The sequence below is a fragment of the Malaclemys terrapin genome, chromosome 6, assembly GCF_027887155.1.
Source record: "Malaclemys terrapin pileata isolate rMalTer1 chromosome 6, rMalTer1.hap1, whole genome shotgun sequence".
Lineage (NCBI taxonomy): Eukaryota > Metazoa > Chordata > Testudines > Emydidae > Malaclemys > Malaclemys terrapin.
The window spans coordinates 44,958,393-44,976,197 of NC_071510.1; the positions used below are offsets into that span (position 1 = coordinate 44,958,393).

The 17,805-nt window shown below is 36.4% G+C and overlaps 2 protein-coding genes across 5 annotated transcripts in view; one reads left to right on the forward strand and one right to left on the reverse strand.

Moving 5' to 3' along the window:
* Positions 1–17,805, forward strand: part of TUT7 (terminal uridylyl transferase 7) — a 48,547-nt gene that overhangs the window by 21,938 nt on the left and 8,804 nt on the right. For 3 of the 4 annotated variants that reach the window (XM_054031656.1, XM_054031657.1, XM_054031659.1), the window contains 15 exons: positions 752–932; positions 1,272–2,419; positions 2,547–2,697; positions 3,452–3,538; positions 5,705–5,805; positions 6,480–6,537; positions 7,323–7,426; positions 9,888–9,977; positions 10,059–10,172; positions 10,301–10,378; positions 12,584–12,761; positions 14,026–14,073; positions 14,161–14,252; positions 15,130–15,245; positions 17,453–17,775. In XM_054031656.1, the coding sequence (XP_053887631.1) occupies positions 752–932; positions 1,272–2,419; positions 2,547–2,697; positions 3,452–3,538; positions 5,705–5,805; positions 6,480–6,537; positions 7,323–7,426; positions 9,888–9,977; positions 10,059–10,172; positions 10,301–10,378; positions 12,584–12,761; positions 14,026–14,073; positions 14,161–14,252; positions 15,130–15,245; positions 17,453–17,775 (2,869 nt within the window). The remainder of the gene's footprint in view (positions 1–751; positions 933–1,271; positions 2,420–2,546; positions 2,698–3,451; positions 3,539–5,704; positions 5,806–6,479; positions 6,538–7,322; positions 7,427–9,887; positions 9,978–10,058; positions 10,173–10,300; positions 10,379–12,583; positions 12,762–14,025; positions 14,074–14,160; positions 14,253–15,129; positions 15,246–17,452; positions 17,776–17,805) is intronic. The other variant, XM_054031658.1, reaches the window with a different exon arrangement.
* The window catches only part of LOC128839028 (terminal uridylyltransferase 7-like), a 32,583-nt gene continuing 25,809 nt past the window's right edge, over positions 11,032–17,805 (reverse strand). The window contains exon 5 of the mRNA XM_054031663.1: positions 11,032–12,270. The gene's annotated coding sequence lies outside the window, so the exon portion shown is untranslated. The remainder of the gene's footprint in view (positions 12,271–17,805) is intronic.

Below are 17,805 nucleotides of genomic sequence, written 5' to 3' on the forward strand. Positions count from 1 at the left end.
GGCAGAATAAATATCCAAAAACATTCTAAACTATGTAATTTGCTCTGTCGCTTCCCCTTCTTGCTTGAGGTGCACATTTTGTGCCTGTACATTTAAATGACCATAGAAGGTGATTCTTTCTGAAAAATGATTTGCATCTGATGAGGTTATATAGTTCATCCTAACTGATGTTTTTATGATCTGAAATGCTTACTTTGAAATGTATTAATTATAGCACAAGAACATTTTTATTTAAATACACAATCATGATTAATATTAGCCATAATCATAAATGTCACTGTCCAACCATTATTAAATTTGGTTTATAAGTGTTTGAGGTATTAGTTATCTTAATTTACACTACCTCTTTAAATTGTCCTTTTCTGTAGCTGTAAAATGTGTATTTAACTCTCATAATGTTGTAGTTTCCCTTGTTTGAGTAGAGCATTAATTTTTATTGTTGAGACCTGAACACTCATTGCAGAGGTAATTTCTAGCCATTGTATTATCTGTTATGGCTTCATTACAATATTATCATTGTGACTTTTCCTCCACACCACTTCAACACTTAAGTTACAAGTTTATTTAAAAACTTATACTGTTACTCTGCATTTTTACTTGACTCCGTGTGCGTGCATATAGGTATCGGTGACTGTGTGTGAGTGAAAAGCAAGTTTTAGACTGGCAGAATGATTTTTCTGCCCCCCAAAAGAGGGTTTTTCATACACCTTAAAACTGAAGAGGGTTTAAGCTTTTGCTTTCTAATTAACAGGTTCCCTTAGTGTTTGATTCAGGACACCAGTGTTCAGCACCAGTTGGGCAGCTTTGGGTAGAACTGCTTCGCTTCTATGCGTTGGAGTTTAATTTGGCTGATCTGGTCATCAGTATACGACTCAAAGAAGCAGTGTCTCGTGAATCAAAGGACTGGCCTAAAAAGCGCATTGCTGTGGAAGGTACCTTAAGTCTGTCAATTAAGAGTTATCGGCCCTCTGACTTAGCAAGTACACTGTCAGATATGTTAGAAAAACAATTTCAGCCATATGTTTCAGTATGATACGATTAAATGTATTAAGTGGCATATGATACATATACAGTTTACGCCACTTAGTCTAGAGCTCTGTATTTATTGCTAATGTGTTCCTAAAACAGTGTATTAACTTAATTGACAATATATCTAAATGTTGTAAGAGAAAACCGGTCTAATCTAACCTGTCTTTGCTTCTTCTGTATATCCATCAATGAAGTTATAGATTTCTGTATTCAGTTAGCTCCTGGCTTTCTTTTTCTTTCAGACCCTTACTCAGTAAAGAGGAATGTGGCAAGAACTCTGAACAGTCAGCTAGTATATGAATATATTCTTCACTGCTTAAGGGCAACTTACAAATATTTTGCTTTGCCCCACAAAAAACCTACAAAATCCAGCCCAAAAAAGCCTTTGAATGTCAATGAGGAGACATCACAAAGATTAGAACCTGAAAAGGATGCCATAAAGCATGATGCCACTGATAAGCAAAATGTAGCTGACAAAATGGGGGAAGTGATAGCAGCGGATTGTATTAATATTACTGATGGAAGTATAGACATGCCTGAGGCATGTACAATTGATCCTTCAAAGGTGTTTGTCTCTGAAGGCCTGACTGAAGAAGAATTGGCAGATGATATAGGACATTTGGGAATTGCCCAGGAAGATTCAGACTTTGTAACTGAAGAGATGATTTCTGGTGATAATGAGGACTCTAAACCAACCTGTGTAGAGACAGAGAGTGGAAATGATGATGAGGAGGAAGAACATGACCAAGATAAGAAATGGCAGAAAAATGTGATAGTTATTGATCAAGGCTTGGATGAATACAGTGAAAATGGAGATCTCCCTATTCCAGCAAATGAGCATGATATTGAAACATACAGTATTTCAGAGACTGAAGATGTTCAGAGCACTGTAGTCACAGAGAGGGATGAGTTTGGTTTAGAGTGCAATGTAATAATACTCAGTGATAAGGCTGAGATGGATGAGGAGAGCACAGAGGAGATTGATGAACTGGATGATTCCCTGAACAAATTTGCACCTTCATTACAAGACCAGATATCTGAAATCAATAACTCAGATGAGGATGGGGAGGAAGAGGAGGGAGAACAGTCTCTTATCCTAAACCAAACAGAATGTGGTGGTATTGTGACTGCTGAAGATGAGCTGGACAATACTTACACTGCATCTGGGGATGAAGATGCACTGTCTGAAGAAGAAGAAGAATTGTCCGTCTCTGTTAAATATGAAGAGACAGAGCTGGGAAAAAATGTAGATAAATCTCTAAGGGTAGATTTGAATGAAGGGGATTTTGTAGAGAAAGGAAGCCTTTGTGAAGAGGGCATACTAATAGGACAATTTCTGGAATCTGAGCTCTTTTATGAATTTAATAAACCTGCTTTCACAAAGGGCAAGGTAAGCTCTTAACATCTAACCACCAGGAAATATTGCTAACAGTTTAGGACATATTATATCTAAGTATAGTTCTGATACATTAAAGGGCCATAGATTTAAAAAAATGTCTTGCTTTCTATTCACACAGTCTCCTATGGTGGTATGTAGCTTGTGCAAACGAGAAGGTCACCTAAAGAGGGATTGTCCAGAAGACTTCAAAAAAATTGAGCTAGACCCTTTGCCAGCGTTGACACCCAAGTTTTCAAATATTTTAGATCAAGTTTGCATCCAGTGTTACAGTAAGTCATCAATACAGCACTCTTTCAGTATGTTTGTGGAAAATATGAATTAGTTAGCTAGATTTTAATAGTACTGTAGGGAATTCTCTTAGGTCAATAGTATCAGTGGAGCTGGGTTTTGAAAGTAGCAAAACTAGTACAAAAGGTAAGATTCTATAGGGTAATGACATTAGTTTAATTGCTAAATTGCACCTGATATTGTTACATTCATAAGTCTAAATTGTACCTCCAAAGAGTAAAAATCCAAAGTGTGTAGGCTGATCTCATGACTCCTTGAATTAAACATGGAGTCAATGAAAGCTGCTGGATATTTGATATTCTTGAAATTTAGGCATCTACACATAGACTTCAGAGCCTATATGAGGCATCCTTTTTCAAAAAATGTTGTCCGACACTCTTTAGTGCGGTTGTTTGTGTGGTATTTTGTATCTCATTACCAGAAACTGCTGTTTGAAAGCACAAGGCAACATATTTCTACAAAGAACAATATGCTGATTTCAGATTTTTGGAACCATTTCCCCCCCATTTATTTGGTCTTTCAATATGGCACCCTTCACTTCTGACCGGACAAAATGTACTGTTTTCCTAATGTGTTTTTTTTCTTTGACTTAGTATTTTTCTTCTTCCACCTACTCCTCCCTCTCTTCCCCTCCCACATCAATTTCCTTTTTTTTCCCCTTCCTGTCACTTAACTGTGGCAATGTTTTTACATACTTTGCCTGAATTGGTGTGTTTCTGGCTTTTTTTTTTAAAGAAGATTTTGCTCCAAATATTATAGAGGATCAGGCTCGTGAACATATACGGCAAAATCTGGAAAGCTTCATCAGACAGGAGTTTCCAGGTAATTGTGTAGATTCTTTCATACTCGTATTTAGTTGTTGTTTTTTTTTTCCCCAAGTTCCACTTTTTTAATATTTTCAACAATTTCATTTTACCAGTATAAATAACAAAGTTAGCTAATTTAAACTTCTTAAAATATTCTGTTGCGTAAGGTTATACTATATGACTTTAAATTAAATTGGAATATTTTCTGTTGCAATAATCTCAGCTCACTGTTACAGCTTGATGTCTCCACCTCATACGTTATGCCCTCCCTCCTGGAGCTTGTGCTCTTTCTTAAAACAAACAAAAAGCTCCAAAAATATGTCAGTTTATTTTTTTTTACATCCTGTTGGTGAGAAATAGTGAAAAGATCATGACATCAACAGGAATGAACAACAGCCATTTTAGAAACCAGTAATCACAATTTTATAATAAAACTTTCATAACTAGCATTTTCGTTGCAAATTTGTCAGTCAAGCTTCGCTGTTTCAGTCATTGTATTCATTCTTGTAAGACTGCTACAGACTTTCTGAAACGCCTGTCACACCATCTTGGAATTTTGATCAGGCCAAAAGTATCCCCTTTCTTTTCAGTTAATCTAAGAAATAGCTTTATTTTTCTGCCCTTATTCTCAGTATAGAAAGAAAAATGTACTGTCTGTATATTACAGGCAGTCATATTATCTTGTGTGGGCCCAGGAGAGCAATTTGCTCTCGGATTATTCTAAAGCAGAGGCATAACACTTGGCTATCAGCAAAGCTCAGTAGACTGGAGCTATGGTTTCCATTTCTGGAAATATATAGGGTAACCACCTGGGCTTCAGTTCATAGTCTTGCCAAATTTGTATGCAGGCTGGATGTGGAATCTTTGGCCGAAGATTGTTGCACCTGTAAAGACTTGTCTTAACCCGAAGAGAGTTCTTGTATCACTTATCCAGATCCTCAAGGATTTAGCTCAAATTCTCGTGCTAATAATCTAGTTAGTATGCCATTTAATTTTTTCCTGGGTGTGTCAGACTCCCATTTGATCCTGGGTAAATTTCTTAATCTCTGTATCTTCATTCCGAATTGTAAAATGGGGATTCTTCCCTACCTCAGAGGGGTGACATGAAGTTAAATTCATTATTTCTGAACTACTCAAACACTGTAAGTATCATGGTTATACAGGAGGTCACATTAAATTATCATAGTGTTTTCTTCTGTCCTTGAAATCTGTGAAAAGTCAGTTAAATATATTAACTTTGATATTCATCCTAAATTTTATATTTAATCTTAATTTTCATGTTATAGCTAAGACTGGTGGCTTGTCACCAGAGGAGGGTAGGGATGTGGGGGCTATGCTAATCACTGATTTAGTTACTTCCAGGCTCTTTTCCAATCCAAATCCCCATTACTATTCAGACCGCTACAGGGGCCTGAAAATCATCTATCACTACTGCACCTGCTCCCTAGGCCTCTGCAGGATACTAAAGTTGTTCAAAAATTAACAAAAGCCAGAAAAGAGACGTTGCAGGGATACTGTCATCTTGTAAAACAAATTGAAATATGAACATTTTGTGCATACTCTGGCTATAAAGAACACCTAAGATTAACTGAAAGAATATATTGGGGGAGGGATTTTTTCAATTTACACTTGTTCATTTTTCAGCACCTAATGTATCGCTATAGCGCTTTCTCTCTCTCTCCTCCCCCTCCAGTATCTTCGTTCCTGAAAAGAGCCCTTTAAACATCAGTAAGAAAGCAGAGAAGCCCTCATTCTATAGAAAACTGACAAAAGGAAATTTTCAGGATATACTGTTTAAATAGTGGTTTACCTTATGCTCAGCTTAGTCAACTTCCAAAAATACAAATTGACAGTGACCCTTTTAAAACAAGATTGCTTTTTTATTGTTCGCAAACCTTTTTTTCTTAATGCCAAAAATGTTGAAAATTTTGCTGTATTGTTTAGTCATTGTTTTGACAAAAATGCCTTTTATTTATTACTCTTAAAATTTAGTGAATTAGACCAGTAACTTTATAATGTTATCTATAGAAAATCAAGAAATATGCCCTATATTTAATAAATATTCCTTGTAAAGTCCATTATTACAGGAAAGTGGTGTTCAACATTGGCCAAATCAGACCCTAGCTATTAAAACTGGACTGATGGTATGTCAGATGTAGTTATAGTATCATGTCCTTTACAGGAACCAGGTTGAACTTGTTTGGCTCATCAAAAAATGGCTTTGGCTTCAAACAAAGTGACCTTGATATCTGTATGACAATTGATGGACTGGAAACTTCTGAGGTAGACTTAGAGCTCTTTTGTATAACTTGTACTGGTATTCTATAGACACAGTTATTGTTGCTGTGAACACTGTCTCTTGACATCCTTTTGCAAAAAGGACTTGCACAATAGCTGAAAATGTAAATAGAACTTCTACCAAAAAAAGTAAATTGGCTAGTGTCTTGCTGCTAAGTCAGCTAATCTGATTTAAGATTTTCTTCCTTTACCACTGAGCTTATTCATGGATTCTTCAGTGAAGTGATAATATTGTTTGACATGGAAATGAATGAGGCACATCTGGTTCAGCATCACAGTGTTGATGCATGGTAAGCTAGAAAAAGAAGATGGGGTGAGAAAGAAGCAAGTCTTTCTTTTCCGTTGATATAAATTAGCAAATGCTTTAAATGCATGTTTATAAACTCTTTTAAGAACATTAGGGTATCCTTTAGTGTTGACTTGAACATACTTTGCATTTTGAAACTGTCTGGTATGAATGCCGCTCAGTGTACAATTTAGGTGTCTTTTTAATGATATGGCTTTAAGCCTAATGACAGGCAATGAATGGCACATCAACTGAAATGGCTTGGCTAGGACACGTTCTAATAGTAATGATTACGTGTAGCTTTTCTAGAATTTTGAGGTTGGCACAAGATATTATCAGTGCACTGAAATGTTTTTTTTTCTCTCCTTTTCAGGGACTTGATTGCATAAGAATAATTGAAGAATTAGCAAGAGTACTTAAGAAACATTCAGGTAACTTTCTAGAGAATAAGAGTGGGTAGTTTTGTGTACATGAATTTGTAAACTATTTATGGAGTCAGAAGGTTCAGGGTATAAGTACACAGATATTAAGATAACACTGAACTCTTTAGTGCATTAGTTAGCAGGATTGGGAACTTAGATTGTGAACATTTGTAGCTCTTCATTGCATGACTAGGCCATTGAAGTGTTCTAAGGTTTGTAGGAACAGGCCTAAATTAAACTCTGATACTGTGTTAACATACATGAAAACAAGTTGTAAGTTACAAGTTTGACCTTCAGACAGTGGTTATAGGTTTTTATTTACATATCCATTGTTTGTTGACAAGTAATAATAATAATATTAATAATGCTGAAGATGGCACACACTATACATTAGTTTAATGCAACAATATATTCCTGTAAATCACATTTAAATGCCTTTTCATGAGGATTTCATACATTTTAAAATTAACTCACTCTATACCAGATAAGTATTTATGCTATTTTGCTATTTAAACAGTTTAGTTTTCAGCTAACGTTAAGTGAAAACTAATGCCAGAAATGCTATGAATAATGAAGTGTTTAAAATCAATATTAAAATATAAATTAATTTACGATATGTATAAAATAAATTAATTTATTTTATTTTTTATATATATAATATGCAGAGTTAAAAGATAGCTTTGATATCTGCCCACAGGCTTTTAAAGAGATCTGCTGAAATTTTTGTAAGCTCTTGGTGGTAGTTTTGATACCGTTATTGTTGTATTAAAGTGAAAGCCCAAATTCCTTCCTAGGTCTAAGAAATGTCTTGCCAATAACAACTGCTAAAGTGCCAATTGTCAAGTTCTTCCATGTGAGAAGCGGTCTTGAAGTAGACATCAGTTTATATAATACACTGGTAAGATAACGATTATAAATCACCTATTCCAGTTGGATTTTTAGGTTCTAATCCTCCATTTGACTCTTTCTAGGTGAAGTCAAAGGAGGCAGAGCAGCCGTTTTCTGCTAAGATGATAGTAAATTTAGTTAGCTTAATAATAGCAAACACCAGTGTTTTGGAGTATATTGATCCTTTTGTCGGACTTGCAGGGAAAGGAGTAACCTCCTGAGCAGAGAGAAGACCATAGCTGCATGTGTTAAGTGTGGGGATTGTCAAGGTATCAGGGCTGTCTCATCTCTTATAAAATAAGTAGTTTTCCATTGCACGCTATGCTCTGGAGAATTAGGCTGGTGAAAGGTAGAAAATATTAGCTAGAAAAAATCTTCCTTTTACCTGATTCAAATCTAGCCACACAAGGCTTTTTAACTCTGAGGGTTTTAATTCTAGATTATCTGGATTGTGGGTTTAGGAACTGCCCCAGAATTTATGCTCTACAGCATGCCTACAGTAGTAGCTTCATGCTTCACTATTCTGAGGTATTATCCTTTTGGATGCTTCTGCATATTGTTTGTGAACAGATGAAAGTTAAAAATCTTGATAAGCTCCTCCCACCAGAGCAGGTGGTAACCCCACTCTCCTAATGAACACTTCCTTTCTGAATAAAATCGGTTTTAATGTGCAGAACTAGATAAATGGTTTTGCTGCACTCCTAATAACTGCAGCATTTCCCTTTTAATTCAGCGCACTTAACACAAACACACACACACACACACACACACACACACACTCGATTAATTGTGCTGTTAATAATAGAATAACATTTATTTAAATATTTTTGGTTGTTTTCTACATTTTCAAATTGATTGATTTCAATTACAACACAGAATACAAAGTGTACAGTGCTCACTGTATATTTTTGATTACAAGTATTTGCACTGTAGAAAACAAAAATAGTATTTTTCAATTCACCTAATACAAGTACTGTAGTGCCATCTCTTTATCATGAAAGTTGAACGTACAAATGTAGAATTATGTACAAGAAAATAACTGCATTCAAAAATAAAACAATGTAAAACTTTTAGAGCCTATAAGTCCTCAGTCCTGTTTCAGCCAATCGCTCAGACAAACAAGTTTGGTTACAATTTGCAGGAGATAATGCTGCCTGCTTCTTGTTTACAATGTCACCTGAAAGTGAGAACAGATGTTCATATGGTACTGTTGTAGCCGGCGTCACAAGATATTTACATGCCAAATGTGCTAAAGATTCATGCTTGTGCTTCAACCACCATTCCAGAGGACATGCGTCCATGCTGATGATGGGTTCTGCTCAATAATGATCCAAAGCAGAGCGGACCGACGCATGTTCATTTTCATCATCTGAGTCAGATGCCACCAGCAGAAGGTTGATTTTCTTTTTTGGTGGTTCGCGTTCTGTAGTTTCCGAATTGGAGTGTTGCTCTTTTAAGACTTCTGAAAGCATGCTCCACACCTTGTCTCTCTCAAGATTTTGGACAGCGCTTCAGATTCTTAAACCTTGGGTTGAGTGCTGTAGCTATTTTTAGAAATCTCACATTGGTACCTTCTTTGAGTTTTGTCAAATCTGCTGTAAAAGTGTTCTTAAAACGAACATGTGCTTGGTCATCATCCGAGACTGCTATAACATGAACTATATGGCAGAATGCAGGTAAAACAGAACAGGAGACGTACAATTCTCCCCCCAAGTTGTTCACTCACAAATTTAATTAACACATTTTTTTAACAAGCGTCATCAGCATGGAAGCATGCCCTCTGCAATGGTGGCCGAAGCATGAAGGGGCATATGAATGTTTAGCATATCTGGCACATAAATACTTTGCAACGCCAGCTATAAAAGTGCCATGTGAACACCTGTTCTCACTTTCAAGTGACATTGTAAATAAGAAGGAGAGTATCTCCCGTAAATGTAAACAAACTTGTTTGTCTTAGCGATTGGCTGCACAAGAAGTAGGACTGAGTGGACTTATAGGCTCTAAAGTTTTACATTATTTTGTTTTTGAGTGCAGTTATGTAACAAAAAAAAGTACATTTGTATTTTCTTTCATGATAGAGATTTCACGATGATATTTGTAGGAGGTGAATTGAAAAATACTGTTTCTCATATTTACAGTGCAAATTCAATTTAAAATTATCTAAAGTGAGCACGGTACACTTTGTATTCTGTGTTGTAATAGAAAACAAAATATTGGAAAATATTTAATATATTTCAATTGGTATTCTATTGTTTAACAGTGCAATAAAATTTTTTTTAGTTAACCGCGTGAGTTGCCCTCATACATATGCAAGATTTTCGAGCCAAGTGGTTGTGAATCATTGTAGGTCTGTGCTCCTCTCAAGTAAATAAGTCGTTTTCAAAGCCTCCCTGATCAGAGGCTTTAGCTAACTACCACTTTTTCGGCCTCACTCCCTGTTTCCCACACTTGACTTCCATATTTATTTACAGGCCCTGCATAACACAAGACTCTTGTCCTCTTATGCAGCGATTGATTCCAGAGTAAAATATCTGTGTTACACAATGAAGGTCTTTACAAAGGTGAGTCACACTTACTTCAGGCATTCTGGAAGTGATAACACCCACAGTAAAAAGTTTTATAATTAGCTTTTCTCTTTCCAGATGTGTGACATTGGAGATGCATCTAGAGGTAGCCTTTCCTCCTATGCATATACTCTTATGGTGCTTTATTTTCTTCAGCAGCGAAATCCACCAGTCATTCCTGTTCTCCAAGAGGTACCGTATGTCAAGAAATAAATTGGTCCCAGTTAAATTTTTTGTGTGTGCATTATTGACCCAAAATAGGGATCAAAAACATCAAGTCTGAACAGCCATTCGCTGACTAGTTAACTTTCCGTTCTTAGATCTACAAGGAGCCAAAGAAGCCTGAAATTTTAGTTGATGGTTGGAATGTTTATTTCTTTGACAAAATAGATGAGTTGGTGAGTCTTTTATATTCACTTTTCTGACATAGCATTATTGTGTAATAACTCTGTAAAGTGAAACTAACTCCTGGTAAGGCATGTATTCAAAAAATGCAGTAGATGAATGTAAAAGCTAGTTACTAACAATGACATTTGCTAATATATTTTGCATATGGGCTGAAAAAGAGAACTTATCATTTAGTTATATAAAATGTCAGCTATTATTGGACATAGCTGTGTCAGCCTTTACACTTGGAAATGTGAAGCGATACTTCAGCATCTCGCTTTAGTAATCCAAACACGTTTAGAACTATATTGATAATATTCTTAAAAGAATCTGCTAAATATTTTTCAGCTGTTAAATGAAGCCAGATATTGTTCTAAAACCAGGTGCCTTAGGACATGATATTTTGTTTGGAGGAGAAAAGGATAACATTATTCAAGACAGGAGTACTTGTGGCACCTTAGAGACTAACAAATTTATTAGAGCATAAGCTTTCGTGGACTACAGCCCACTTCTTCGGATGCATATAGAATGGAACATATATTGAGGAGATATATATACAAACATACAGAGAGCATAAACAGGTGGGAGTTGTCTTACAACTCTGAGAGGCCAATTAATTAAGAGGAAAAAAAAAAAAACTTTTGAAGTGATGATCAAGCTAGCCCAGTACAGACAGTTTGATAGTCTGTTTTTGAAGTTTTTCTGTTGTAATATAGCCACCCGCAGGTCTGTCACTGAATGACCAGACAGGTTAAAGTGTTCTCCCACTGGTTTTTGAGTATTTTGATTCCTGATGTCAGATTTGTGTCCATTAATTCTTTTGCGTAGAGACTGTCCGGTTTGGCCAATGTACATGGCAGAGGGGCATTGCTGGCACATGATGGCATATATCACATTGGTAGATGTGCAGGTGAACAAGCCCCTGATGGTATGGCTGATGTGATTAGGTCCTATGATGATGTCACTTGAATAGATATGTGGACAGAGTTGGCATCAAAAACAGACTCCAAAGAGAGACTGCTGAGCTAGAATTGATATGCAAACTAGACACAATCAACTCCGGTTTGAATAAGGACTGGGAATGGCTGAGCCATTACAAACATTGACTCTATCTCCCCTTGTAAGTATTCTCACACTTCTTATCAAACTGTCTGTACTGGGCTAGCTTGATTATCACTTCAAAAGTTTTTTTTCTCTTAATTAATTGGCCTCTCAGAGTTGGTAAGACAACTCCCACCTGTTTATGCTCTCTGTATGTGTGTATATATATCTCCTCAATATATGTTCCATTCTATATGCATCCGAAGAAGTGGGCTGTAGTCCACGAAAGCTTATGCTCTAATAAATTTGTTAGTCTCTAAGGTGCCACAAGTACTCCTGTTCTTCTTTTTGCGGATACAGACTAACACGGCTGTTACTCTGAAACCTGTCATTATTCAAGACAGAGAGCCAAGCATGAAACTTGAAAGCAGAGTATCTTCTTTGTAAAAGGGCATGCCAGAAAACTTTTGTGTAGAACTGTACATATTCGTATTTATTGGCTTAGCCTAATAAAATACAAAATCTCTGATTTTATTAAAACACTTGAAGCTGAGATTTCCAAGGCAGTATAGGGGATAAAGCCATTCACTTAAAATTATTTGACATATAATGGAAATGTGTGAAAATCTCAGTTTTGTGCTGTCAAGCAACCATAACATAGTTAGTCGTCTACAGTACAAGAGACCAGTACACCTGTGAATAAATATTTTTGCCAAACCTGAATGCTTTGCATTCAACAGTAATCATATCAGGTTTGTTAAAGAATAATTGCTGATGTGCCAGACTGCTGCCTTCTTCCCCACCTGATGATAGGCGACACAACTCTTCAATGGAATAACTTCATGTTGAAGGGGCACCCAGCCTAAATGTAAATTAACAATATATATATCAATGTTGCATGCTATCAAAAATAAACAGTAAGTTGTTTAAAAAACACATTGCTAATCTTCACACTAAGAATACCTACCAACCATTTAAACAGCAAAATTTGATTATGAATATTAACCTTCAAACTATAAAAGGATGGAAAGTGATTTAGAATAACTCTCTAAACCAAACTTGTGTATAACCACAATTGTGTGTAATTTAACACTCCCAAATTATGAATGTGCATTTGCTTAATCTGTCTGAATCACTGAATCTCAGAGGAAAATATTTCTTGTTCTAACTTCCAGCCAGCCTGTTGGCCAGACTATGGTTCAAACACTGAATCTGTTGGGGAGCTATGGCTGGGACTTCTCCGCTTCTACACAGAAGAATTTGATTTCAAAGAACATGTTATCTGCATCAGAAGAAAAAATCTGCTTACAACTTTCAAGAAGCAGTGGACCTCCAAATATATTGTTATTGAAGGTATTGTAGGAGTTAATACATAGCTCATTGATGTATGGAATTGCTTAAAAATCCATTTGAATGAACCTGCTCTTCTTGCATATTGTTTTTCACTTTCATCCTGCTGGATTAGGATCTCCTCCTCCTAAATAGATTGAGTGAACTCCTGACTCTTCAGAAATTAGGCACAAAAACCCCCATTGACTTCAGTAGGGTTGGAATTTAGCCCTTATTTTTCAACTGAAATAAAGTTGAAAAGCGAATTTTACATTTTATTTTGTTTGGAGATCATTGTTTAGAGAGGATCATTTTTGTTTGAGGGTTGACTATCAGAATGGTTAAGAAAACTGGAATTCAGTCCATAGTCTGTCTGTCTCTCACTCTGTAATCTTTTTCCTGGTTCTTCAGAATCTGTTTGATTTTTAGCTTGCTTCTACTCCAACTCCACTTAGTTCTTATAATCATATCCCTTGTTTGGAAAATATTAACTGTCAATTAAAATCAGTTTGACTGGCTGAAACATTTCTTCAGTTAGCTTTTGTATAGCATTATGCAGAATGTTGTAATGATGCAATGCATTATGTTTTAAATCAGTTCCTTTTTGTTAGAAGACCGAAACCCTAATCCAGCAAAATATGTAAATACCTGCTTAGCTTTTATGCATATGAATAATCACTCTGAGGTAAAATTTAGTTTAAGTTCACCAAATATTTAAGTGCTGTATTTCAACAGGGTCCATATGCAGGAAATTTTGTTTTGTCAGGGTCAATATGTGGGAAATCTTGTCAGTGCAGACATTATTTTTCTAGCTGATCTAACTTTGATAGAAAGGTGGGGGGGGGGTTCTCTCACCTTCAAAAATTGCTCTTTTTCAACATTTTGGTCAATTTGGTTCATAGCTGGACTGCTGAGATTCTGTCTTTTGAATATATTCTCTTTCAGTATATGGAGAAATCAATTCCAGGGTAATGATTCCGCATCAGAAATAGCAACATTAGATTGTTTGTTTGTGTTCATATTAATCAGTTTGGAGGAGGGATAGCTCAGTGGTTTGAGCATTGGCCTGCTAAACCCAGGGTTGTGAGTTCAATCCTTGAGGGGGCCACTTAGGGATCTGGGGCAAAATCAGTACTTGCTTCACGGTCCGGCTAGTGAAGGCAGGGGTCTGGACTCGATGACCTTTCAAGGTCCCTTCCAGTTCTAGGAGATAGGATATCTCCATTAATTTAATTTATCTTTCACTTTCATATGAACTTTAGTAATACCTACAAATTTCTTCACACAGATCCCTTTGATTTGAACCACAATCTTGGAGCTGGCTTATCAAGAAAAAGTAAGTTACCCGGTCCACAAGCATTGCACAAATCTGCTGAGGGTCTTGTTCATTTAGACAATTAAGTTTTTTTCTTTTATTTCCTAGTGACAAATTTTATAATGAAGGCTTTTATCAATGGCAGAAGGGTATTTGGTACCCCAATAAAAGGATTTCCTAAAGAATATCCCTCAAAAATGGTAAGTGTCTTTAGAATATAGCGATACAAACTCATTCACCCTCTACATTGGTATCGAAGTCCCTTAGCTACTGTGAAGCTTCACACATGGCTCAGATGAAAACAATTGCACTCTGTTAAGAACTTATTGTAATTTATGCATGGCAAGCAGAGAGTTTCCTTTCAAATTTCAGTGGTAACTTCCATAGTGGTGGTTCTTTTGGCTTTTGCTATAAGTTATTGATGGATTGTTTTATTTTTTTAACACTTCCATTGTGGCAGCACCTGGTAACATCAACCAGGTTGGGGCTCCATTGTACAAGCATAGAGTAAATCGTAGTCTGTCCCAAACAGCTTAGTCTAAAATGTGTTGTGTTAAACAGGCTGTCCTAGAGCAAAGCAGCAGCCAGTGCGTCAGAGAGCCAGTTAGGACAAGCCCTCACCTGTAACCATGTTATACAGCTCTGACTTGCAGTCCTATTACAGAGCGTGGGACATGGTTGTAACTTTGTTCTCATTCAGACTAGAACGTTCATAGCCACAAACGAGGTCAAGAAGGCTAAACTGAGTTCTTTGTAGAGCTGCGGTCAGGTAATGGCCTTCCTGATTCTATAGTAGGCACCATAACAGAGTGATACAAAGCACACCTACTGAAAGGTCTCCCATGTAGGCACTCTTTGCCGGCAGGAGACAGCTCTTCTGCCAGCAAAATAAATCCACCCCGAATGAGCAGCGGTAGCTTTGTCGGTTTTTTTTTTTTTTCCCCCCAACCCCCTTGATCAACAAAAAGGCTATGTCTAATCATAGCTGGCTTAGGTTTCCAAGTCTTGAAGAAGGAAAAAAAAAAAAAAAAAAAAAAAAAAAAAGTAGGTGCACAACACTACATTCTTTCCTTTTAGGAATACTTCTTTGACCCAGAAGTCCTGACAGAAGGAGAACTGGCCCCAAATGATAGATGCTGCAGAATTTGTGGTAAAATTGGGCACTTCATGAAAGACTGTCCCATGCGGAGAAAGTATGTATATTTTTAAGGGTTCTGTGTTTTTGGTAGTTCAGGGCTCTTTACCTTTATTTGGAAGGTGGATTCCTTAAGTAATTCTAGAGTAGAAATAGTAATTTGACATTGCAGAGCATTTTCCCTTATTAAACAGAGAATAAGTGTTTCACTTAACTTTGAATTGTTTTAACTTCTGTTGGGTTGTCACTCCTATTACTTGTCTCAATGTCTTTTAGTGTTTTTGTATAGCAATATTATTTCATAAATTCTGAAATACATGTTTCACCCAATGGGCTGTTCTGCTATCTTAGGGATAATATTCACGCTGGTTTAAAAAGCAATAGCATTAGTTGGAGAGAATCTGAATGCGAAGCTGACTAGCTTTGTGCTGGAGAGAGAGAGCTCATGAAAACTTCCTATATGTTTTGTTTAATAGCTTCTATTTATGGAATCCAAGAGCTTCCCAGCAAAGTACGTGTTGTGGTGATTACTGATGCCTAAAAGCAAGCAAAAGGCACCACAACATGAGTTTAGATATCTGCTCCCTAAAACAGAGCCTAGTTTACACACAAGAGCAAGGCTTCCTGGACTTGGTAAACATGTTCAAGATTCAGTCTTTACTACAGGAGACAAATGCTAAACTGATATTTTAAGGAATCCTGGGCTTTAGATGGTAAACTCCCTGAGCTTGCAGTTAAAATGGGTAATGCAGAAATCACCACTGAAGCAGGTAAAGATGGAAAATCATAAAATGGTGAAAAGCATCAAATAAATTTAAGAGGAGGAAATCATAAAAGCTTTAGTTGAAGGTGAATGGAAAATATGTTAGCCCAAAAAAGTCAAACCCAGACATGTGTATTATGAGTCCGGTGGAGGAATACAAAGGGGTTTGTATAAATTTTTGAGATGTTGGATTCGAGAGAGAGTGAAAATTGACACAGTGGAGGGCCCAGTGTTTAAGGGGCTTGGATTACTGATAGAAATGTAAAAGTAACAGAAATCAGATTCATCCCTCTAGTTAGAAAATTTGAGCAGAACCGCTAAAATAGTCCAGTGTTGATCAGATAATGTTCTTCACCAACTGACTCCAAGGACATGGGCTATTGCAGTAAGGGATTGCCTCCTTCAGAATGCTTTCCTTGAAGGGAAAATGTGACTCAGTGGTATTCCTATCCATGTTAAAGACATGAAACAAACCTGTTTTCTGTGGAACCAATTGGCCTGAAGATCTTCAAACAAGCTTTAAAAAAGCAGCAACAAAACACTTCCTTGGAGGCTAGCAAATCAGGAACACAAGCAGAGACTGTCTGAAGTATCCTTTTCTGTATATTGTTTTATATTTGATTAGTGAATTGTGAAATGGATATTGCTGAGACATCTAGGTTAAGAACCAAGCATCCTGTGCCTAAGCAAATATAACATAGCAGAAGTCACAAATAAAGAATATTGGGTATATTTTCAAAAGCCTCTAAGTGGCTCTGGAACACAATAATTTTTTAAACTACCACAATTTGTTCGAATTTTAATGCCATTAAATTTCTTTTTAGCATTTTGCTTAGAGCCTTTCTCTTAAGTGGATGGACTGCAGCAGCCATTGCCACCTTAAGTAATATTTTAGATGTTTATTATATTGTGATTAAACTTGTTTGTGCATAGTTAATTGTCTTTGTTAGATTCCAAGTTAGCGTTAAAGTAAACTTTGAATATAGTGTGTGAGCACTCAACTGAGCTCTAAACTAAATGTCATTCTTCCTTAATTTTTAATATAATTTTTCTTATTTGTATAATAATGCTGTCAGTCCAAATTTGAACAAATTTAATCCAATTCAATTGTGGACTGAGCACTTTATATTCAGGGTTTTGTAAAAAGGAAGAAGTTTGTACAGCTAGATTAGAAATCCATGAAAATTATTCCTAGAGTTAGACACTTTGGTTGTAAAGATGTCTTGCTTTTTAACCATGGTTGATGGTATGGTGCTTCTTTACTACATATTGCTCATATTTTCCATTAGAGTTCAGCAGAAAGTTTTCCTTAAGTACATAAATTAATATTATTAAATTTACTTAATATTTTATGTTGGTTTTCCCACCATGTAGACTTCTAGAAAAAAGAGAGATACTTTTATTCATTTTTGTTGCATGTTGCAGAAATCTTCTTAAAGATTTCTTGTCTCCATCTACTGACAGAGCCTATTTGCTTTTCTGTCACTGTTTTGCTTCTGCAGGTTGAGACGACGACATGATCATGAAGATATTAAAAACCAAAGGTATATAGAGAACAACGAGAAAAGAAGCAAAGAGGACAAAGAAACCCAAAATAAAACTACAGAAAAAGATACCTCAATGAAGGAAGGAACGATCCTATGTACACCTCAGAAAAACAAACTAGGGATGGCAACAATGGACACGGGAAGAGACAAGGCTTCCAGGCAGTCAGCAGAGAAGTGGAAGCGGCAGGAGGACAGGGACTTAAGAGAAAAACGTTGTTTTATCTGTGGGAGAGAAGGCCACATTAAAAAGGAGTGCCCACAGTATAAAGGAGCTGCAGGTATGAAACCCAAATACACTCTTAAGACAT